At 39.0% G+C, this 25,542-nt stretch overlaps 1 protein-coding gene across 3 annotated transcripts in view; it reads left to right on the top strand.

Moving 5' to 3' along the window:
- The window catches only part of LOC117415065 (pleiotrophin), an 86,337-nt gene that overhangs the window by 42,774 nt on the left and 18,021 nt on the right, over positions 1-25,542 (top strand). The window contains exons 2-5 of one of the 3 annotated variants that reach the window (XM_059026782.1): positions 8,239-8,309; positions 9,307-9,398; positions 12,315-12,488; positions 21,734-21,895. In XM_059026782.1, coding sequence (XP_058882765.1) covers positions 9,308-9,398; positions 12,315-12,488; positions 21,734-21,895 — 427 coding nt within the window. In that variant the 5' untranslated portion in view covers positions 8,239-8,309; position 9,307. Of the gene's footprint in view, positions 1-8,222; positions 8,310-9,306; positions 9,399-12,314; positions 12,489-21,733; positions 21,896-25,542 lie in introns of all 3 variants that reach the window. The other 2 variants (XM_059026783.1, XM_034025003.3) reach the window with 2 other exon arrangements.

Raw genomic sequence — 25,542 nt, 5'->3', positions numbered from 1 at the left:
TGTCTTTCTGATGGTGGAGTCATGAACACTGATCTTATCCGATGTGAGAGAGGCCTGCAGATCCCTGGATGTTGTTCTAGGGTTCTTTGTGACTTCCTGGACGATTTTACGCCTTGCTCTTGGAGAAATTTTGGCAGGACGGCCACTCCTACTCACTACTGTCCCAAACTTTCTCCATTTGGACAGTATGGCTCTGACTGTTGTTTGGTGGAGCCCCAGAGACTTAGAAATGTATATACTATGTTAGAAGTGGTTACGTAAAGTATTTTTTACTTTCAAGTGCATTTCTCAAGTAACTTTACTCTTTCAAGTAACTGCACAATTATTTTCAAAACTTCTTAAAGACTAGTAATACAGTACATAATTGACTTTTGCAAATTTACCATCTCCAATGAAGGTGTGAATAATTACAGAATATACAGTGCCTCGAAAAAGTATTCAGCCCCCAACACTTTTTCCACATTTTGTTGTCTCAGATTCAGAATTTGAAATAGATTAACAATTTACAAAAAATGAAAAACGGAAATTATCAGATTAAAAAAGTATTCATACCCTTTGTAATTGCAAGCCTAAATTTGCTCATGTGCAATATATTACCTCAACAAGTCACACAATTTGTTGATGGACTCCACCTGTGTAAGAAATTAATCTGTGAGGACTCTGTATGGTCCCATGGTATGGTAGAGACTTTCAAAAGAAATAATCAAAATAAAGACGAAAGAGCATTCTAAGCAAGTCAGGGATGTGATTATAGAGAAGGCATTGAACATCCCTCGGAGCTCAGTGCAGTCCATCGTACAGAAGTGGAAAAAATATGAAACTACCACCACACTGCCTCGATCAAGCCGCCCCTCTAAAATTAGTTGCCGGACAAGAAGGGCACTTCTTGGGGAAGCTAATGTGAGGCCAACTGTGACTCTGAATGAGTTATAGAAGTCAGTGGCTGCGATGGACGTTGATGTTCATGCATCAACAATCTCCAAGGCATTCCACAAAAAGGGCCTTTATGGAAGAGTGGCAAGGAAGAAGCCCTGGCTAAAAAAAACATATCCTTGCCAGTAAAGAGTTTGCAAAACGTCACCTAGAAGATACTGCAGTTATGAGGCAGATCGTCTTGTGGTCTGATGAGACTAAAGTGGAACTTTGTGGCGCAATTCAAATTTATGGCGCAAATCAAACACTGCACACCAGCCAGGTAACACCATCCCCACTGTAAAGTATGGCGGTGGTAGCACCATGTTATGGGGATTCTTTTCAGCAGCAGGGACTGGCAATCCTGGATAAAAACCTGCGCCCCTCTGCCAAAAAACTCAAACTGCGGAAGAAGTTTGTCTTTCAACAGGACAATGATCCAAAGCACACTGCCAGAGCAACACTGGATGGCTTAAAATGAAGAAAATAGATGTCCTTGAGTCATAAAAAATGATGACATTTCCGTTTTTTAATTTTTATTATTTTATTGTTTACTATTTTCTTTCTTTTTGGAGGGACTCTGTGAAGAAGAAAGTGTGACTCACAAATAAAAATTCCCATCAAAATCCCAGGCTGTGAGACTCTTAAATGTGAAAAAAGGGATGGGGGCCCAATACTTTTTCAAGGCACTATATAAATATGATTTTCAGTTATTAAAAATGTCTTTGTCTAAATAAAACACAGCTTTATTACTGTAGCTGCACCGAAGAAGAGAACAAAGAAGTTGGCATCATCCTTACCCCCCAAATGCAATTTATTAGGTTAGAATTGACTTTATGGAGGCATCGAATGAAGTGCTTCTTATAACACTACAGCTTTCTTTGGGAGCTTCTTAAACTTGATCTTGATTCTCGCACTGCCAGAAGTCATGCAATGCTATTTTTAAGTATTAAGCATTTCAACAGTGATTAACAACGTTCATCAGTCATCAGTTTACTAAATAATAACTGACATTACTGAAACTTTTTTCAGGCGAGCTTCAGATTTCATATATTTCGCATCCACTGAAGGTACATTTAGTTCCAAGTCACTGGCATGCCAAAAAGCCTTGAAACAATTCATTAACTGCACTCATGTGGCCTTTTGACAGAACTATAGTTTAAGTTATGTATTGAAATAGGACAAAGTTTAATTATATTAATATGCAAATTATCTGTGATGTGGACAATTTAATTACAAACATTTTAGAAAATTATCCAGGGTCATGTCATGATTTGTTCATACTGCAACAGAGCAAATCTTTTTGGCTTTATGGATCTAGAGAGCTTAGAGACACACGGTTTCTTGGTAAATGTAAAACATAATAATGTATCTTATAGTATGGTAATACTATTAGAGTTAAGAACATGAGGGTGCGGTATAACAGGAACAGTGTGCCCCGGACTGGATGGTTTGGCAGTTCATTCCAGGGTCAGTTGAAAATTGGCCATCCAGAAAGGGGGCAGTCACAATACCAGAAGTCATCGCCTTAATGCGGTAGGCGATGTGTCAGTCATGGATTGGAGGATACGTGATCGCACTCGCTACCGAAGGGGGCGTGACCGAGGGTCTATCAGGGGATGTGATATCCTCTGTTATGGTCACAGGTCGGGAGGGAGGTTGTTGACTCAGATTAATTAGCTCTTTGTCACACAGGCCGATCAAATCCAATCAACAATGCTGCAGTTGTACGCTGATGGCGATGGCAACTTTCAAAATGATAATGTATCAATCCACCGGGCCTGAATTGTCATCATGATCCTCTTCCAACTCTACAACTTAACATCCCTTTAGACAGCTTTTAATACCTTGTAGAGTCCATGATATGACATGCAAAGACTGTGCTCATGGCAAAAACTGACTAAACCCTATGTTAGGTACATTTGCAAACGAAAAGGTAACGGATCTTATAATAAGAAAGAAGAATAGCATTTGTGTTTGTAGACCTAATGTACTGACCTTGATTTACAGTAGCTCCCATATATGTGTCTAGTTCTCTTCTGCTTGTGGATTGAGGTTGTGTGCCTTATTGTTGGTGTCGGTAGCTGCATGCTGAGCTTTGTCTAGCTATGTTTTATCATAAATCTTCAGGTTTGAACAATACCAGTGGCAGGCCGACTGATCTGATGAACAGGAGCGACGACACTGTTGTTGTTAAGAGTTCTAATTTTCGCTGTTTGGGTTGTAAAAAAAAAAAAAATAGTAATTCTCTTACCTGTAGATGTCACATCCCAAAATATATCTGTGGCATAGCATCCTGGGCAAGGCAGGTCTGCGCTCTTTAAAATATGAGACCCAGGCGCAGAACTGCAGTTTAAGAGCTTATTGCGCACTTTTAATAAATCACAAATAACAAAACAAACAAAACACAGGAACAAAATAAAGGTTTAAACAAAACACGACTCAAACACTTTGAAACACACCTCAAAACACCCAAGCTTTGCTATCCCAGTGCTCTCTTTCCTACTTTCCTTCACTTTACTTTTTTTTCTCTCTCCTGCTCTCTGCTCCACACTCTCATCTCCTACACACTGTCCACAAACAAGCCTCTTTTCTTCCCTTTTATACCATGTGGCCAGGGGCTTGATTGATTAATTCATCCAATCACCACATGGCCGCATTCCACACTTTTCCATTCATTCTCAATCAAACAATGAATCATTCAATCTAACAATCAACAGACACACACACACACACACGTGCACCCCCATGTGCAGAATCTATGCTGTCACACATCCTCCCTTTTGTGTGAAACTTTTCATTCTCTTCTTGAGGGAGGGTTGGCCCACCTAAAGACTGGGTAGCGCAGGTTGGTTACCGGGGGGTTGCAACAGCCGGCAGAGGTGAGAGCCCCGGCGACAGTGCAATGACGTATGGTTTACCAATAATCAAGTAGAACCACAGAAAAAATTCAACTGAAACGCTTGAAAGAAGCGGACATCAAAAGAAAATGATGGGTACAGCAGGTAGGAGAATAAAGATTTAGAAGGATCAGCCATAATAGTGCATTAATGAGCTGTACCAAGGACACAGAACAGTTGTATACAGTAGACCTCACTGCAAACCACTTTTTATGGAAAATCTATAAAACAAACCGTACTTAAATACGCTAAGATGTATGAACAGGAATCTGAAGCATTCTTCAACAAAATTCTCTGGTCCAATGAGACTAAAATATAACTTTTACCCCAAAATGTATACCATAGTATGTTTGGATAAAAAAAGGGAAAGCCTTCAATGAAGAAAACCTTGCACCTACACTTACATGTGAAGGTGGTTTAATGGGAGTGTTTTAGCAGTTTAGGGACTGGAGACATTGAAGTGATTGAAGATTGAATTAATGCAGCCGTGTAACAAAACATTCTACGAAGTACAATGATACCATCTGCTCATAGACAGACAGTTTATCTTCCAACACGACCCAAAGGTACAATCAACTCTGGAATTCTTGAATAAAACTAAGATAAAAGTTCTGGAATGGCCTTTGTAATCACCAGATCTCAATCCAATAGAAATGCTTTGGACTGATCTGAAAAAAGCTGCAGCCAAGCATTCTGTATCCAATATCAGTTAAAGGAAATATGCAAGACAGAATGGGATCAGATTTCAACAACAAGATGTAACATACTGGTTAAGAATTACCATAAACGTCTGAAAGCCATAATAAAAGCAAAAGGAGGACACATGAAATACTAAAGCAAGGGTGCCAATACTGTAGTCAACAAATATTTAAAATTGTTTAAGTGCTTTTGTTTTGTTATAAAGATTGTTTGTTAAACTACCAGAAATTGTGTATTTTTTCTTTATCATATCAATTAGTGGCTAATGTTCAAATGCTTGCATTTAACATGTTATTATTGTGAACAGGCTGGCTGTAGGGTTGACGTCAGGCAGGAAATGAATCCACAACACACAGCAACTGCGGGCAAAACTGAGACCCACGGCGCTCAGTGTTTTAATAAACAAACAAATAAAACAGATAAAACAGCGGATGAAACAAACAAACAAACAAACAAGTACCGTGCTGGTCCTCCAGCACGAAGTAGCAATTGTTATTATTTATTTTTTATTATTATTTTTCTCCTCTCCACACCCATTCTCCACTCTCGAACACACACAACCCCGAGTGAGTGAAACATGCATCTATATATACAGTTGTACAGGGATTCAATTACTAATTAATTATTCACTTGAATCCCAGCACGTGATTTTAAATCACTCATGCTCCACATAGCCCCATTATATCCCGTGCACCAATACCTACATATCAACATTAACACACCACATGCAACATATAACACAAAAATACGCACAGGGGCGGGGCACACTGCCACACTTATATAAAGTACAGGGTGCCAATTCTTTTGTCTGTGACCATACCTGAAAAACCTCTCATCTGATTGTCATGAAAATTGGTATTAATAGTATTTGACATACATGTTCTATTTTTACCAGAAAGAAATATCAGCATATATTTAAATCACAATGTATGCGGGTACATTTCAAAAACGTGTTACATACAGTCAAGCAGAATGTATCCTTGTGTCACATGGCTGGCTGAGTGGTGACGTCAGAACCAGAAGATAAATAACACAGACAGGACAGATGAAATGAAATGATGAAGACGCTTGCTTGCGCCGGTTTATTATAAATAAAAAGGTTTTAACAAAACACAGGACACGGCACTTTACGCCAAAATAAATAGACAAACAAAACGAACAGACACTAACAAACAGGGACGAACAAACATGGTGAGTACAAACACCACTCCTTCTTCTTATTATTCTTTTTGTTATCATTTACCTCCTCTCCACACCCGTTCTCCACTCACCGAACACACAACCCCGAGTGAGTAAAACGTGCATCTATATATACTGTTGTGCCGGGATTCAATTACTAATTAATTATTCACTTGAATCCCAGCACGTGAATTAATTATGTGCAACCTCATGCTCACATATTATATACTTTAAATGCACGTGAAGTGATGTGCAATCCCCTGCCTAAATACAATTATACATTTTAAATCACACGTGAAACACAGACCCGTTTATATCCTGTGTACCAATGCCTATACATCAACATTAACACACCACACGCAACATACAACATAGAAATGCACACAGGGGCGGGGCACATTGCCACACCTTGCCATAGTTTATTTTAATCCTTGTCTGATTTATCATATATCGGTAATTCATTTCACCTACATCAATGGCTAAAAGTTTAGCATCACCCTACAAACTCATTTTGCTTCATAGAGTTGAGTGACACCTGGTGAATAATGTTACATTAACATATTGCATTATATACCGCTTTGTAGTTTTCCACATACTTAACGAAAAACTGACAAATTAAAAAATGTGACTTTCAAATCTAACGTAAAGTACCGTACTGCTATTATGGGTTCTGTTAGAGTTTTGCAATATCATTTTATAATTTCTTTGATTACATGATGTTAAATAAAAGATCTACATTATTTTCATATATCTTTTTTTTTGTCTCAATCCTAAAATTCTGAGTGATACAAAACTTTTGGCCATGGTAGAGTAAAGTTGTCCCCACCCCTTCAGTACCGCCTTTCCCGCTAGTAGCCAACTAGACACTTTCCCTAATGACTGACATGCTTAGCAGCCAGTAAATTGCTTTGACCCCAAAGACGCTGCTGAGCGTAATACCAAATGGCCACACTTTTCTAAATGAAAATGCATGTGTTTCTTTCAGAGCTGCATGTTTGAGACCTGTATAGTAAATGGAAGTACACAGCAGGTCCTGTCATTATTTTGATAGTCACAACTATTTTAAGAATACTTCTTGTTTGGAAGCACATGGAAACTCCATAGACCTGCAAGTGTATCCACAGTAAATTCCTAATTCAAGTTATCAAGATTATGAAAAGGTTGCTGACCATATTCTCATTAACTTACAGTAGGTCAAATAATGTTGACATCAAGTTTCATGACAATGAGAATGTATGGAAAAATTTGAAGCGTGACATACATATATACGCAGGACCGCCCCATGATATCCACTTTGCAGGGGATTTTATCCCCAGTGGGAGATAATAAGGGCAATGCTCTAAAAGAAACTTATTTTTCAGAAAACCTCATGCATCTGGTATATGAGGTACAGGTTACAATTATAATGGCCCTAGTTAAGAGAGATATGTAAAGAATTTTACTCTCATTTATCTAAATTTGTGCTGCCAATCATAAAGGTTTTTTTTTTAAATTTAAATAATGGGAATATATATTTTGTGTATAATTTGTAAACTTAATTTAAAATTGTGCATTTTATCATGCAGAATGTACATTTATTTAGAACACTTCACATATAAAATGCTGATTTACACTTATCTGGCATGTGGGTAAAAAGGCAAAGATAAAAAAAAATAAAAATAAAACCCCATTAGTCATTTACCCCGCATGTGGGGAGATATTTTGCCACATCTTACTATATACAACTGTTTTAAGGTGTATTTAGCAATCTTTTTTTGGTTAAAAAGAACAAAATTCCATAAGCTATTGTGACAAAGAAAGAATGAATCTTGGTTATAAATCTCCCTCCCGACCTGTGAGGGCACTGTGTAAAGGGAACAGAGTGCCCCGGACTGGATGATCTGACAGTTTATTCCAGGGAAAGGTGGAAGGCTATTTTTGAGAAGCAAAAAACTGTTCAAAAAGTGAGTCTTACATTCGAAGGAATACGGTGTATTACTGACATACTTGTTTGGTAAAGTACTTTTGAAATACCTTCACATTGACTGAAAAACTCAGCATAAGTTGAGAACATTTATTTCCTAACCACTCTCAAAAACTACTTACTAAACAAGAAGAAAAGTAAAAAGTGAGAACTGAAGTGGCTCAGAGGAAAGTAAAATAGTAAATAACAATCACCCTCACAACAATTTTCTAATCACATTTAACCAGAATGCAGAAATGAAGTGTATTCTGTCAGCTGGTAATTTTCATCAAGATTCAATACATATATTCAGATAAAATATTCATAAAAATGCACTTCAGTGCTTGTCTTGTCATGTGAGACTATTAAAAAGACATTTAGCAGTTGTGGTTATTACCTGTAAAGAGATGCTACAACCTCAAATGAACAGTAAGTGTGGAAAAAATGTCGCTCATAATTAATTGAATGGCAGTATTTGAACTCCCTGGTGTTCTGTACCTTTCCAGCAATTTGAGCACAGCGAAGTGATTAAGAAACATGGTTGTTGATAATGCTTATATCTCACAGCGATTCCTTTTCATTAAATGTAGCTCCTCTTATTCCAAGTGTGAAAATAGGGGAAGGCAGAGATACTTCCTGTGCTGCCTCATCACCTCATGGGTTAGAAAATACTGTGTGTAAGTATGGTAATGCTTCATTAATATGGGATTTATTAAACAAAGAAAAAATACACCCTAAAGGCTCTCCGTATGTTACTTTAAAACGATGTTCTACTACGTGTTTCCATATAGCTAGAAAACCAAGTATCCAGTGGTAATGAAACATTATTTAACTTGTCAGTGGTTCTCAATCTGTGGACCACTGGTGGTCCGTGGAAGGGTTACATAATTACGGAAAGGATGCAGCAGCATAGTTTATAGATTTTTGAGACCTTAAAAACACAGCTACAGATGTAGGCAAGACAATGCACACATGGAGAATATCTCCAAGTTAAAAAAAGGAGTTTTGTAGTGTCTAAAATGTATTCGTTATTAGGTTTGTGTTTTTAACATTTCCATTTATTGTAATTCATTAAAATGAATGAAGCCTCCGTGCTGGTCTTAATTGCTCCATAAACAGAGCTGACATGACCTGCAATGTTAGCCTTGTTAGTGACCAAGCATTTAAAAATGGCAAGCATGTATTTTTGTTAATAATGAAAAGATACAGATTTTCAAGGCAAACTATTTTTAAGTCGATTACAATTTCTTTATGTTTCATCAAATAAATAAAAACACCAGCTGCCCAAGCATTTTTGTTTTCTTCGATTTAATTAAGTTATTGACTTGTTAAATCTTTGTGTCTCTTGTTTGAGAAAAACGTTTGAGAACCACTGACAAGTTATTTACCTTAAGAATAATATTTTAACATACACTGTAGCTTTAAAAGCCGGATACATAATGCAGCAATTACTAAACATAAATAGTAAACTGCTTTTCAAATACAGCAAGTGAAGGGCTGTTTTGTCATAATCAACTGCTGTTAATCAGTTGTAAATACCATGAAATTCAAGCCAGGATTGTAAACTACAACTTTTTAATGGGCTGAGCTGGTTACAGAGTCTAGCCATGTAATATCGCATTATATTTCTCTGTACAAAGATGATTATCTCATGACTGACTCTTATCTTTACAGAATGCAGCAGCAGTGGATGATGGGAGGACTCGTATTGGTCCTGCTGGTTCTCTCAGCAATGGCAGTGGATGCTGGAAAGGCAGAGAAACCAGGTGAGGCACATATCACAGGAAAAAGGAGGTTATGATGAGGTTGTATAATGCAGTGATACCGCACTCTGGTCAACACTGTACCAAAAATACTTTGTGGACCTGTTGAGAATCCCACAAAGACCACCCAGACTAACACCAGGGTTTAAAGGAATAATCAATGATGATAGTATGAAATCATCTATTTAGCCTAGAACAAAGAAGCATTAGGGGTGACATTATTGAAATCTAAAAAAATGTAAAAGGGAGCTGACCAAGTTTATCGTAACCAGCACAGAAACCAGAGGACACCATTGGGAAATAGTAAGTGGAAATAGACTTAGGAGACACTTCCTCATGCATGGTGGTGAGGGTATGGATTGGGTTACCTCGTCATATTGAAGCTGAATCATTGTGGTCCTTTAAGACCAAGTTTTGAGATCAATCAGCCACTAGGAACCAGGCGAACATAGATGAGACGACCCCTCGTTCGTAAATTCTGTTTATGTAATTTCCATGACCTTCCTAGAATGATGTGGCTCCCTTTCTTCTCAAGGCAGAATGAGTTGTGGGAAAACCTGAATCTATTAAGCTACTGTATTCCACTGTTTAGGGTTTCTCTGGACCTAATCTCTCAACCCCTCATTGTGTGTCTGAGTTCTGTTTTTTAATGGACAACCAAGGCATGACCCCTACGTTAGGCTTGGTCAGTATTTGGAGGAATGGCGTTTTTTTTAACTGGTATTGTGTGCTGTGTAGAACAGAGCTAATTTTACAAATACCCTGGATTTTTACCATGTACCATACCCCAATTTCTCTTTATTAAAGAAACTATGTAATACAACAGGGACAAATCATACAAAAGACACATACAACAAAACTATAAAAATTATAAACATGTTTTATCCAAATATTGTCAACAGAACTACATTTTGAATATTCATGATCTAAATTAATTGCCTTATTTAGTTTAATGGGATTTATTTCAAATTCTAATAGAGACCATTCCACTTCTAATTTTGCAACATTTTAACTTCTTTAATTCTGGACTCTGGACTTTCAGCTTCTTTAACTTTCTGGACTATGGGGTTCACCAGTGCTGTAAAAGCATCTAATACAATATATCTTTGGCTTATTCGGGTGGGATATAGTTTGATCCAATTGACCCATAAGCCACTCGTTTTCTGGCCTTCTTTCTTAAGTAGAGTAGATATTTCCTAACATTGTCCATTGTGTTCAGTTTTCTTAACTTCTTACTTATTGTACTTTTGAACCTTCCTAATTATTATTATTATTTATTTCTTAGCAGACGCCCTTATCCAGAGCGACTTACAGTCGTAAACCAAAAATACATTTCAAGAATCACAGTACAAGTATTAATACAATTAAGAGCAAGATAAAATACAATTACTTCAGTTCTAGTAAGTACAAGTATATTACAAAATACGAATTAATATCGGAGCAGATAACAGTGTCAGTGATAGTTACCTCAGGATACAATTAAATGCAAAATACTACAGATTGAATAACACTTGTGGCAGATTACAGTACAGTACTCTTTAAAGTACAGGATTAAATGCAGTAAAATAGGGAGCAGATAAGTGCAAGTAAAGCGCATTAAGGAACAGTGATAAAGTGTCCAGAGGGAAAAGAGGAGTTCTACAGGTGCTGTCTGAAGAGGTGAGTCTTGAGGAGGCGCCGGAAGGTGGTCAGGGACTGGGCAGTCCTGACCTCTGTAGGAAGGTCATTCCACCACTGCGGGGCGAGGGTGGAGAAGGAGCGGGCTCTGGAGGCAGGGGAGCGTAGAGGAGGTATAGCCAGTCTTCTAGTGCAGGAGGAGCAGAGAGGTCGAGTGGGGGTGTAGGGAGAGATGAGGGTCTGGAGGTAGCTGGGTCTGGATTATAATACATTTAATTCCTGGCTTACCTTAAATAACATTTCCCCACAGACATGAACAACCACAGAAATGTAAGTTTGTTCATTAATATTATTTCATTTTATTTCTTCTCAGTTCATTATCACTATTCCTGCATACATTTGATCAGAAAAGCCTCTTCAAGGGTTGTTGTGGGAAGTATATTGGCATTGCACAGGTTTGAGTATTTTTTTGAAAAGCATTTTTTTCAACTTAGTAAGCATGTTAAATAATGATCAAAGAAGAAATAACACACAGAACACACATAATAGGATATTAAGGTACTCTGTGTTGATGGTATTATCATTAAATAAATATCCAGTTAACCTGGAAGAAGATTAAATAGGTTCAATTAAGTAATTTAGGGTACAGGTGGAAGAAAGACCAGGAGTGTTCCAGACCTCAAGGACCAGAATTGTGCCCCTGATATAAAGTATCCTTTTCACTTGGACATTTCAGAATGATGTTTGACCATTCCTATTCCAGTAAGCAAAGCAATTGTTCTGGCAGGGAACTCTAACCTTAGATCAAATCATGTAAATAACAATAATCTTTTAGGCACTTCAATACCAGACTAAATCGTCAATCTAATAACTAGTTTCTTAGTCATTCCTCAATAAACAATACGTCCAATGACAGCAAGGAAAGGATTTATGTCTTACCTCAATCCACTACGTCACTGCTGTGTGCCAGAGCTCACATCCTCCTCCCCAGCCTCCACATGTTTTTTTGGCTACATCTAACGGGGGAGGGCAGCTTTCCTGCCCCCCTGCCCATGGCTTCCTTATGACCAGCCTGTCCACTTATCTGCAAGCTAATTTATGGGCAGGAGTAACTCAAAAGGCAAGGCCAAAGGCCAAAGAATGCAGTGTAAAATATGTATATCATAGTCGTGTTGCCTAGTTTGTTTTAATAAATTATCTATCGCATACATTTTCTGACTGAACTAATGTACAGTTTGAAATCAAGCAGCTCAAAGGCTTGCATATGTACAAAATCAACAGGGGGCCCATTTCCTCTTGCAGGCAAGAACGAGCGGAAGTCAGACTGTGGGGAGTGGCAGTGGAGTGTCTGTGTGGCGAATGTTGGGGACTGTGGCCTGGGAACAAGAGAGGGAACCCGCACAGGGAATGACTGCAAGCAAACCATCAAGACCCAGAGGTGCAAGATCCCCTGCAACTGGAAGAAGCAGTTTGGAGGTGAGTGGAGGCTGGGTTTGGTTTGAGGACTGAGGTTTCATATTAATGTTAACGACACGTCTTTTTTGTCATTAAAATGATTTAGTAACAGGGCATTGCAATTAAGAAGTGTATGATTAATATCCCACAATTTCAGTTTCATCCTATTTTGCTAATAGTAGGCATCCCATAAAAACATAAAATTCTGGAAAATTATGTGGTGGAAAAACTTGAGAACCCAGAAAATTGTAATCGATTCGTAATAGGCTCTAAGCATTACTTATCTAAGAATATGTTATTATAATAGCCTTAATTGTAATATTGCCCCTCTGAATCCAAATAAGTGTCTGGAATGTATTTCAAACAAAATAAAACATAAAGTTCGTATTTATATGGGTTTTTTTTTTTCCTGTATTAGGTTTTTTTTAAATATAACAAAACAAAACAACAAATGACTATATACAAAAACTCTGAAAAAATGAAATAAACAAATACTGGCTAAACTCAACAACACAATATCACAATGACACTGCATTGGGAGAGCATGTTAACATGCATTAAGTAGAGCAATTCTCTTTTTTTACCAGCAAAGGTAACAAAAAAGTGAGGTTTATATTGGTAATAAATCACAAAACCAGAGGGACATGATCCTTGATGTTAGCAGAATTAGTTATTATAGGACTATCTTCACGAGCATAGACTTGCTTTAGAGCCTGAAACAAGCGAGCTACACGGTGTAACCAGGGACACTTCCAGCTGACGCCATGGGACAAGTGATGCTCGGTCCCTTCAAACGTACAAGTTCTAACTTAGTTCTTAGTTTTGAGAGTTTCGCATTTTGGGCGGTCGTAATCCCAAAATAAAATTGGAAATCATACAGTGGGTTGCATCTTGTGTTAGCGGTAACAGTTATGGGGAACATAATCGAAATTAAAATAAACATCATGCATTATCCTTTGCATATTGTACATAAAACAGGTAGGGCCATTATTTGATCACAACACAAACGCTAAGACCAGTATACATGAAAATAATATAGGTTATGTATGTATTATACAGCACTCTAAGTAGCATACTGAAATCTATTTTTCAAGGTAATACATTTTTAAAACAAAATTTTTAGTAGAACCTATAAAGTAATGTATACTGGTCCTTTTAAAAACAGGTCAATGCTTACAAGGGTTTACCATTGCTGTATCCCGTGTTCATGACCCTGCAGTGTTTACGAGGGTTTACCTTTGCTGTATCCCGTGTTGATGACCCTGCAGTGTTTACGAGGGTTTACCTTTGCTGTATCCCGTGTTCATGACCCTGCAGTGTTTACGAGGGTTTACCTTTGCTGTATCCCGTGTTCATGACCCTGCAGTGTTTACGAGGGTTTACCTTTGCTGTATCCCGTGTTCATGACCCTGCAGTGTTTACGAGGGTTTACCTTTGCTGTATCCCGTGTTCATGACCCTGCAGTGTTTACGAGGGTTTACCTTTGCTGTATCCCGTGTTCATGACCCTGCAGTGTTTACGAGGGTTTACGTTTGCTGTGTCCCTTGTTCATGACCCTGCAGTGTTTACGAGGGTTTACCTTTGCTGTATCCCGTGTTCATGACCCTGCAGTGTTTACGAGGGTTTACGTTTGCTGTATCCCGTGTTCATGACCCTGCAGTGTTTACGAGGGTTTACCTTTGCTGTGTCCCTTGTTCATGACCCTGCAGTGTTTACGAGGGTTTACCTTTGCTGTATCCCGTGTTCATGACCCTGCAGTGTTTACGAGGGTTTACGTTTGCTGTGTCCCTTGTTCATGACCCTGCAGTGTTTACGAGGGTTTACCTTTGCTGTATCCCGTGTTCATGACCCTGCAGTGTTTACGAGGGTTTACCTTTGCTGTGTCCCGTGTTCATGACCCTGCAGTGTTTACGAGGGCTTACCTTTGCTGTGTCCCGTGTTCATGACCCTACAGTGATTACAAGGGTTTACCTTTGCTGTATCCCGTGTTGTCTGTATCGAAGCATTTTGTTTTGGTATTTTTTATTCACACATCATAGGTAAATTAACAAGGGAATTACTTTTTTTTCCATTTTTACGTGGGAACATATGGCAGAGAAAAATGTTTTTTTTCTTTTAAACATCGCAGTGTATCCAGTTCAGGCTCCCTCCTGCAATAACGCAAGAGCAGGATCAATGCATTTCCCTGGTGAGTAAATGTTGAGAATGTAGTGCCCAGTTGATTTATGACCCATGATGTATGATTACAAATTTCAAAGGAGTCAGCAATATGCTGCAGTGCTGAGCGGACGTGTTTGTAAGGATCTCTCTGCTACCATCCCTGGTTTTTACCTTCTTTTTGTGTCCAACACCACTTTACAAACAAATATAGTACAGTGACTTGTTGATTGATGTCTACAGCATGTTGGGGAGAAACAGAAATAAAAAATCTACGCTGCCAGCGCAAACACTACTGGGGACAGTGTGGCGCAGTTGGATAAAAAGGTAAATACTTTAATAAAAGAAAACAAAATGCTAAGAAATGAAACAATCTGGAAAATTGAAGCAGACGTTGCAATATTCGTATAGTGGGCTTGCCAGAAGGCTCTGAGGGCACAGACCGATTAAGTTCTTTACTGAAATGATGGGGGGCTCCCGAGTGGTGCATCCAGTAAAGGCTCTCCACGTGGAGTGCCGGATGCGCTCTATAGTTTGGACGTCGTGAGTTCAAGTCCAGGCTATTCCACAGCCGACCGTGGACGGGAGCTCCCAGGGGGCGCCGCACAATTGGCCAAGCGTCACCCGGAGGGAGGAAGGGAGGGGGAGGGTTATGTCGGCCAGGGTGCCCTCGGCTCACCGCGCACCAGCGACCCCTGTAGTCTGGCCGGGCGCCTGTGGGCTTGCCTGTAAGTTCTTTACTGAAATGATACCGGCAGTATTGGGTAGTTAACATTCCGGGGAGCCACTGACTCCGCTTATCGTGCCCTAATACCCAACCAGCTCCAGATCAAAATCCCAGAATTGTCATTGTGAATTGTCAGGACAGGGAAAAGATCCTCTGAGTGAGAGAAAAGGGGAAAGTTCTAAATAAAAATAAGACTGTGATGTTTTTTCCCCGACATGAGTGCTGACTTGACGAGACGTTGGAGGGGGTTCGATGAGGTGAAAAGATCGAGAAATATCCGATATGCTTTACTTCACACTTTACCAATAAAGAACATGAGACACTTTGTAGAGAATGGGTGGGACAGGTATACGCTTCATCTTTTAATACAAAAGCCAGAGGGGTAACAATATTAATTGTTAAAAATATACCTTTTTGCATTACTAAATCACTTGTTGATCCTTCGGGTAGATACATTTTGATTCAGGGTACACTGTATTCAGAATCCTGGACACTGCTTAATGTACATAACCCCCATTTTGATGATCATATATTTGTTCAAGACCTGTTTCTTAAAGTTTCAGATTGTGGGGGCTTGTTAATGGCAGGGGGGTATTTTAATTCGTGTTTAGATCCAATTCTAGATAGATAATCTACTTCTGCTTACCCATTGACTAAATCTGCCAACATGACACTGTCCTTTTTAAAAGATCTGAATTTAAAAGAGATTTGGAGACATGTTCATCCCCAGGGCAGAGACTATTCTTTCTGCTCTAGCCCTCATGGCACTCATACTTGTATAGATTACTCGTATGTTTTCCTATCCATGCCATTGATTCATACAGTAATGAATACACAGTACCTTTCTCGGACCATCTCAGACCATTCTCCTTTAACTTTATCATTATTATTATTATTATTATTATTATTATTATTATTTGTTTATTTGTTTATTTAGTAGACGCCTTTATCCAAGGCGATTTACAGAGATTAGGGTTTGTGAACTATGCATCAGCTGCAGAGTCACTTACAATTACGTCTCACTCGAAAGACGGAACACAAGGAGGTTAAGTGACTTGCTCAAGGTCACACAATTAGTCAGTGGCTGAGGTGGGATTTGAACCGGGGACCTTCTGGTTACAAGCCCCTTTTTATCAATAACAACCTCTGATAGGGCGAGAGGGGCATATAGATGGAGACTTAACCCATCACTCCTGAAACAGACTGATTTCTATACATTTATCAAGGATCAAATTAATTATTTCATATAAACTAATTACCCTTCTTCCCCAAATAGTTTTATCCTCTGGGAGGCACTTAAAGTCTACCTGAGGGACCAGATTATTTCTTACACAATGCTGAATGTGAAGATTTAGAGGGAGAAATATTACCACTGGAGAAGGATTATCAGGCTACAGGGTCTAAAGAAGTATATAGACTTTTGGTAAATAAAAAAACTGAAGTATAATTCTCTTCACACCTACAAGGCTGAAAAAGCCATTTCCAATCCAGGCAGAAGTATTATGAATTAGGTGAGAAAGATTTGTCGTGTGGAAAGTGGAAGAACAATTAATGCTATAGAAAACTTAGATAAAAAGATAACGCACAACCCCAAAGAAATACATTATATGTTTAAAAATTATTATACAGAATTATATGCATCTGGTTTTCATGATGAACAAACAAAAATTGATTATTTTCTTTCCTCAATAAAAATGCCCAAACTCTCTCAGGCGGATAAAGGAAGCACACTTTACAGAAGTAGAAATTAGTACAGCCATTAACTCTTTACAGTAGATCTCCAGAAGAGGATACCTTCCCTCCTGAACTTTATTTTTGTTAACCCTGTTGGTGGATGTTCTTAATCTAGCAACTCAAACTATATAAGAACATAAGAACATATGAAAGTTTACAAACGAGAGGAGGCCATTCAGCCCATCTTGCTCGTTTGGTTGTTAGTAGCTTATTGATCCCAGAATCTCATCAAGCAGCTTCTTGAAGGATCCCAGGGTGTCAGCTTCAACAACATTACTGGGGAGTTGGTTCCAGACCCTCACAATTCTCTGTGTAAAAAAGTGCCTCCTATTTTCTGTTCTGAATGCCCCTTTATCAACACTTCTCACAATATATCCGAGCATCTTGTTGGCCTTTTTTATAGCTTCCCCACATTGTCTAGATGAAGACATTTCTGAGTCAACATAAACTCCTAGGTCTTTTTCATAGATTCCTTCTTCAATTTCAGTATCTCCCATATGATATTTATAATGCACATTTTTATTGCCTGCGTGCAGTACCTTACACTTTTCTCTATTAAATGTAATTTGCCATGTGTCTGCCCAGTTCTGAATGCTGTCTGGATCATTCTGAATGACCTTTGCTGCTGCAACAGTGTTTGCTACTCCTCCTATTTTTGTGTCGTCTGCAAATTTAACAAGTTTGCTTACTATACCAGAATCTAAATTATTAATGTAGATAGGTTTACCTGATTCATTTTCTGTGGCTAATCATAGTAATCCTTAAAAAAAAAAAAAAAAAAAAAAAAAAACAAAGACCTCCTGAAGCAATAATTATAATTCTGAACTCTAGATTTAAACAAAGATATTGTATTTGATACAGTACAGCAGCTGGGTACCCTATTTATAAAATGTATTGACCTGGCATTGGCTATAGCGAAAAAATGCATAGCTCTGAAGTGGAAGCAAGACTGCCCTCGCCTGGTTTCACTGTGGTATGCTAAAATTAACAGTTGTCTACCTTTGGAAAAAATAACTTATGCAGTAAGGAATAAGATAAACATATTTTTTAAAATATGGCAACCTTATATAGACTACATGGAAAGACTTCCTTTGAGCATTGTTGACCCTAATATATTATAGTTAAGAGGAAGGAATCTTGCAGAAGTTACAACCATTAAAAGATTATAGGTTGAACTCTCAGTTCTATTTACCAATTTTAATCTCTCAATTTATTTTTTGTTATATATTTATTTTTTTATTTTACTATTGTTTTGTACAGCATTTCCTTTGTATCGTTCTGTTACTTTGTTCTGCAAAATGGAAAATAAAAAATATTTTAAAAAGGAGTCTGCAATATGTTTCAAAATATAACCCCTGTGATATGGAAACACGGGACACAGCAACGTAATGTGTTTCTTATAAACTTTGCAGGCTATTCTGTAACACAGTATTACCTTCAAAATGAAATGTCTTAGTATGATTCTACATCAAATAGACTTGAAGAAATAAAAAACTAATTCTCAGTACTGTGAAAAGTGTGTCCTGCCTTCAGAAGCCAACTTAGATTGAAGTTATCAATTTTAGCAGTGGATTTGTTAAACATACCAGTATGAAGTGTTGTTACATACAGAAGTTTGCTTTTCGACTGAGCAGGTTGAGCCAGAGAGACAAAGCTCAGGTATTTAAAAGCTCACAGCTCTGCCTAACGGAACTTTTATTTGTTCTTCTGTAGAGTTCAGTTTGTTGACAAGGTAAAAAAAGTTTTTTGCAGATTCTGCAGTTCATCAATATTTCTGCAACCTAAGGTGGATTCTGCAAATTTGCAGCACGATATGTCACATACAGTAACTGTGCATGTAGTCAATATGGACCGGCGTGAACGGAACCCGTCCTGTTCCCAAAAGAGAAATACACATACTATTTGTATTATGAATTGACTTTTAAATGTGTCATCATTACTATCACGGTAAACGGCAGGTAAGAATTGTTGTCCCGACTACGCCACTCTCTATAGCTTTTATATAGAGGTGAGAGATCCTCTAGAATGTCTAATTAATTCTGACCGCAGCTATAAAGGTAAACCAGAATAAAAGTAGTTCCACTCACACAGGATCTTTTATTTGGAAGAGCAGATGGACGCTCACCACACACGCAGAAAGGAGTTTACCACACCCCAAAGGTTTGTTTAAAATGAAATTTATTGGTGTCACAGTACCATCATATCTAAAAAGTAAGCAAGTTCTAATGGCCAATATTTCTCAGCAATTCCACAGAAAGGCTGATATATAAACAGGTCATTATTAGCAGCATTTAATAATACTTCAGCAGGTATCAACAATTAACAGATAGTATTTCAATATATATCAATAATCATTAACAAAACCACATAGTATTTCAAATAGGTAGCAACAATCACTAGCAATAAATAGTGGCAGTCTCTTGTAAATTAGTACATTTAAAAAGCACCAATCACTACCCACCCCAATGGCTAGGGTCCGGATATCCTGAGGGGACACATAAGAACTTGTAGCCAGAATGGCCCCCAGGCAGTCAAGCACAGCACCACCAGTTCCCCCTTGAATGGCGCCATTTCATTGACTAAGCTTTTTGCCAACATATACAGAGGATGGTACATTGAAAAGTTTCTGCTCCCCTACATGTAGCAGCACTCAGTACACACCTCAGGGCACCAGGAATCAGTGTTGCCAACTTAGCAAATTTGTTGCTAAATCTAGCGACTTTAAGGGCTGACTTGGCACCAATTTTTGTCAAAAACGACTAGCGATTTCCAGGACAGTCATCAGAGAATTTCAGAGATATAAAATCACCAAAACATTTCAATTTATATTGTATTAGCAGTGTACTTTTAGTATCATTGTCAGGGCAATTAAAATGAAATCCCAGCTCCATTTGAATACGCAAGGAAGTCAATATGTTATTTGCCTAGCAATAGGCTTAACAACCACGAACCTGGTTCTAAACAAACCAGCAACTGGCGTCACCAGCGGTAAAGTTAGTTTGAAGTTCGATATTCATTTGATATTCACAACCATATCACCTAGGCAGGGGTGTTCAATCCTGGTCCTAGATGGCCGGTGTCCCTCTTGTTTTTTGTTCCAACTGTACCAATTAAGGAACTTAATCGGTCAAATTAATTAATTTACAGTACACCTGAAACAAAAACCAGCAGGGACACCAGTCCTCCAGGACCAGGATTGGAAACCCCTGACCTACACATTTCAAACCAACTGAAGCTGAGCGGTTAACCTTTGCTTTAGCTGCACACCCTATACATAATTTGTGAAAATCTTGCAATGTAATATTTTACAGACTTGTGTTATTGTTTTTTATTCTGTAAATATCTGGCTACCGTTTTTATTTTTGTTAGCTTTTTTGTACACATGAGACATGGAATGACTTCTTTAAGAAGGCTAAAAATATTGTTGTTGTCCTCATGTTAAAACTATAAATATATGCTTCAATATTTGACGTAGTTGAGATATTGCATTAACTTATCCGTGTTTCTGCTGTTGGGACTTTTATTGTGACTCCTCAATATATATATATATATATATATATATATATATATATATATATATATATATATATATATTTCTTTTTAAACAGTTTTGTTTTTGCACTTACAGAATAATTCTGTATTCCAAAATGCATCACATAGCATATTACATTTTACATTGATATATCAGCATCAGTTAAACCATCGTTCTGTATACACATCATACACATGGGAGGGGTGATACGCAAAAAAACACTATCATATAATAGACGTATCCTCTCAACTCAACACCACACGACCAGAGTGACAGTAAACATAGACACAATGAAGTGTTCTTACCTTTGTATACCAGTAAGTTAGTGATCAGCAGATGTGTCAGCCGCATGAAGAGCACAGAGTGTGGTTTTCACTAACTGTGCAGAATAAATGAATTTTTTTCTATGGGTAAATATCGGGTCTTTCTTCCTATGCATCGGGACGTGGGACATTTGCTAGGAAATCGGGACTGTCCTGACCATATAGGGACTGTTGGCATGTATGGTAGTATAATAATGAATGTGCTTTCTCTTTCTCGCCAAAGGTAGTGCGATACCTCACACAAAACACACCAGAATAATAATAACAACAGACAGACACACACAAAGCAACACACACAAAGCTTTACTCTCTACCCTCCATCTTGCTCCCACTCTGAGGACAAAACCGACTACATGCTTAGCAGGATCATTCACTTGAGGAACGGATGCAGGGGTAGGAACACAAAAATATTCACACATACTCTATGCCGTGATCAAACAATAATTCAATAGTGAATCAACAAAATAAACAATCATAACACATAATAAATCATAATAATGATAGTAAATGACATAATAAATCATAATAAATAATAAATCATAATAGTGATACTAAATGACAAATGATATTGTGAACGTGCAAATAAAAACACATTAAAGTAACACGTGTTACAGTAACTACATTGTAACAACCCAGGCCTCCAGAGCTGAAGGGCATGAGTGGCTAGTGAATTACTCACCTGTGCCACCTGACCCCCATTTGTTTCTACTTTTAAACTGGGTCATTTTCTGGTATTTAGCTGCTGAGGACTGGGTGTCAATGTAAATGAGTTTCAAACGCTTCCTCCCTGCAGGTGAATGCAAGTATGACTTCCAGGCATGGGGGGAATGTGACCTGTCCACCGGCAAAAAGACCCGCACTGGAACCCTGAAGAGAGCCCTGCTGGACGCTACCTGCTCTGACCCTGTCAGTGTGACCAAGCCCTGTGGAAAAACTGTCAAGACGAAACCACAAGGTGAGCTTGAACTCCAGCGAGGTATCTCAGTAAGTCTTGCTGGACTGAAGTAACCCAGCTGTGAATCCTGTCTGCAGACAACACATGTTATTAGGAATACGTAACATCAGGTTGGGCCACCATTTGAACTGATCACGGGCATAGACTCCACAAGGTGTTGGAAGGTGTCTCAAGCTGTTCCTTTAACTTAACAATGCTGTCAACACACTATCTATAAGCAGTGTGTGGTTTAAGTGATGATGTAAATGCTGCTTGTAAACTCATTCTTTTTTTTACCTGTGACATTGCCGTTTTTACTGCCATACCAAGGCTGTTACTGGCAATTAAAATATGTTTCTAAATTAGCAAGTGCAACTGATTCGTCACATACACATGATCTATCCACAGAGCTACTGCGGTGCATACTGGGATATGTATTGTACAGGGCTACATTTTCACAATTCAATGCATTTCTATCAATCTTCAAATCAATCTTCAAATCGAAAACCCTGCAGCAAAATAATGATATACTCCAGCAGCAGCCAGGCTGCATGACGAATGAGGGAACGCAGCTGTCAAGTGTGAGTTGCTTCTGGGAATGTGAGTTCTTGTTATAAAAAAAAAAACAATTCAGAACATTTAGTTTTATTAGACAGTGACTCTTCCTGAGCATTATATTTTTAATGTATAGTTCTCTTTTGGCAATGTTTCACCTTTGAGCACCTTTGATACTTTTCCTGTGACTGATGTGTTTTCAGTGGCGATCTAATTTCTTCATGTGACTTTACTGGAAGTACAGCATTGAAGTATCTGCAAGGGGGGTTGGATAAATACTCTTATAGCAGCTTCAAATAAACTACCATTACAAAATCTAATTCAACGTTACCATAATGTCTTAATTATCTTGGCGAGAGCCGAGTTCAAATCAGCATGAAGTTTTAACATCTACTCTCGTGTAATGGAAATCATGAAGATCTGGATACGTGCAGTGACTGCTGTGAATAGTGCAGCTGGCAACAAGGGAAAGACCTTGTGACAGCCTGGTAAGGGTTAGCTACCCTTGTCGGCAGGATCCAGCTCTGTGTTTACAGGATGCTGAAGACACCCGCCCAAGGCTTCTAAGAAATTAAAGAGAAAAATACCCGCTAGAGTCTGCGAGAGCGGGGGCGGAAGATGACTCAACGTTGGACAACACGGTTAACGACTTAGGAACGGAAACGGATATGAGTATGGAGAGTACTTCACAAAAGACTAGTTCAAGATCTGCAGTTAACAAAGACATGGAACTCCAGGTTTGTGTCTGCGGCTGGAGCAAGGCGACAACGGTCAGGGGTTTGAAGATTCATCAAGGGAGAATGAAATGCTTGAGGGAGAAGGGACAAGGGCCTTGCATTGATCAGTACTTCTTACGAAGTCAATCAAGTCAGTCGAATGAAATCCAGCGACAGGAAGCAAACCACAGTTCGCAGGATATCAGCACCCCTGTCATAGACGTGAGGAGGACTTGCATGGACACAGTTAGTGATGAACCTAATGATCCTTGTGAACCCGGTCAGACAAACCAGCATAAGAGAGAAAAGAACCTCAACGGGCACAAGCCTGGAGTTAAATGGCCAAGAGCTTGTGAGAAAACTGCATGGGACACAGTAAACATAGATCTCTGCATTGGAAAGATTAAGTGGAACAGTTGAAAAGAAGCTGGATAAATTTGGGGACATCATCTACGCATATGGAAGTGAGAGGTTTGGAGTTGAAAAAAGCAAGGAAAAAGTACAAACTATTCCTGGAAAGTCTAGACGGCAGCAGGAGATTGAACGCTTAGTTAGAGAAAGGAGACAGCTGAGGAAGCAATGGAGAAGAGCAGAACAAAGTCAGAAGGAGCGACTCAATCTCTTACAAAGGGTCATAAAAGATAAGCTTGCAACATTGTGCAGAGCTGAGCGCCTACGGAAACGCTACAAAAAGAAGGAGTGTGCGAGAGCTAACTTTTATAAAGACCCATTCAAATTTGTAAAGAAGTTATTCACCAGTGAGAAGAATGGCACACTAAAAGCATCTAAGGTTGAGCTGGAGAGATATTTGGAGGAAACACATAGATTCAAAAAGGCAGGAGCCAATTCCGTCAGACATCCCACCTATCAATACACCAGAATACTAAATGGAGGGCTGTGCACCTAAGTGGAAAGAAGTAGAGCAAGCTGTGAAAAAAGCAAGGGCTTCATCATCTCCAGGGCCTAATGGAGTTCCGTACAGAGTGTACAAGAGTGCGTCATGAGTTCTACGAATTCTGTCGAAACTGATGAAAGTGGCATGGGAAAAACAGGTTGTACCAAGAGCATGGTGCCGAGCAGGTGGAGCCTTTATACCTAAAGAAAAAGATTCTACACACATCAGTCAGTTTCGTCCTATTTCCCTATTAAACGTAGAAGGCAAGATTTTCTTCAGCATTATTGCTCAGAGATTGTCAAATTACCTATTAAAGAACTGCTTCATTGACACTTCAATACAAAATTCCAGGCATTCCAGGTTTCCCAGGATGCTTAGAACACATCAGGTTGGAATAATGGCAGCATGCACCATTTCTCCACTGGCTTTTACCATGGCAATGGAAGTAATCATTAGGGCATCAAAATGGGTAGTAGGAGGAGAGCGCTTGGCTTCTGGAATGCGACTACCACCAATTCGAGCATACATGGATGACATGACAACCATGACTACAACAGTAGCCTACACTAATCGGTTATTGGGCAAATTAACCAATAACATTGAATGGGCACGAATGCAATTCAAGCCCACTAAATCAAGGAGCATCTCTATAATTAAAGGCAAAGTAGTAGCTAAAACATTCTTCATTAATGGTGAGGCAATACCAACAGTGTCTGAGAAGCCAGTGAAGAGTCTTGGGAGATGGTACGATGGGGATCTAAAGGAGAAGTTAGACAACAAGCAGTGGAAGGGTTGAAGAGCATAGACAGCAGCGCTTTACCAGGCAAACTAAAACTCTGGTGCTTTCAGTTTGGTCTACTGCCGAGGTTGCTGTGGCCACTGACTGTGTATGAGGGTTCTTTGACAACAGCAAAGAAGCTAGAAGCTTTAGTCAGTTCATACATCAGGAAATGGTTGGGAGTTCCACGCTGCCTCAGCAGAGTGGGACTTTATGGTAAAAGAATACTGCAGCTACCAGTCTCCGCTCTAACCGAGGAGTTTAAGTGCGCCAAGGTCAGACTGGAAATGACATTAGTAGAGTCACGCGACAAATGCGTAAGAGAGGCAGCACCTGTGTTGAAAACTGGAAGAAAGTGGGTGGCAAAGAAAGCTGTGGAAGATGCAAAGGCTGCCCTTCAAATTAGTGATATCATTGGGGAAGTTCAGCATGGAAGAGGTGGTCTTGGTCTCAGTTCAGCTCCTACATGGCACAAGGCAGCCCCAGTTCAAAGGAGGAAGCTGGTAGTCAACAAGGTGCAAAAGCAGGAGGAGAGGATGAGGTGTATAAAGGCCATTTCCCAGGCCAAGCAGGGAGAATGGATGAGATGGGAGAGTGTGGAACAACGTGGTCAATGGAACAGAGCAGGATCAGTTTCCTCATCAGGTCAACATATGATGTTCTCCCATCACCACAGAACCTAAACCTCTGGGTAGGAGAGGATCCCTCATGTCCTTTGTGTTCA

The sequence above is a fragment of the Acipenser ruthenus genome, chromosome 7, assembly GCF_902713425.1.
Source record: "Acipenser ruthenus chromosome 7, fAciRut3.2 maternal haplotype, whole genome shotgun sequence".
NCBI lineage: Eukaryota > Metazoa > Chordata > Actinopteri > Acipenseriformes > Acipenseridae > Acipenser > Acipenser ruthenus.
This window is presented reverse-complemented; position numbering and strand designations above follow the sequence as displayed.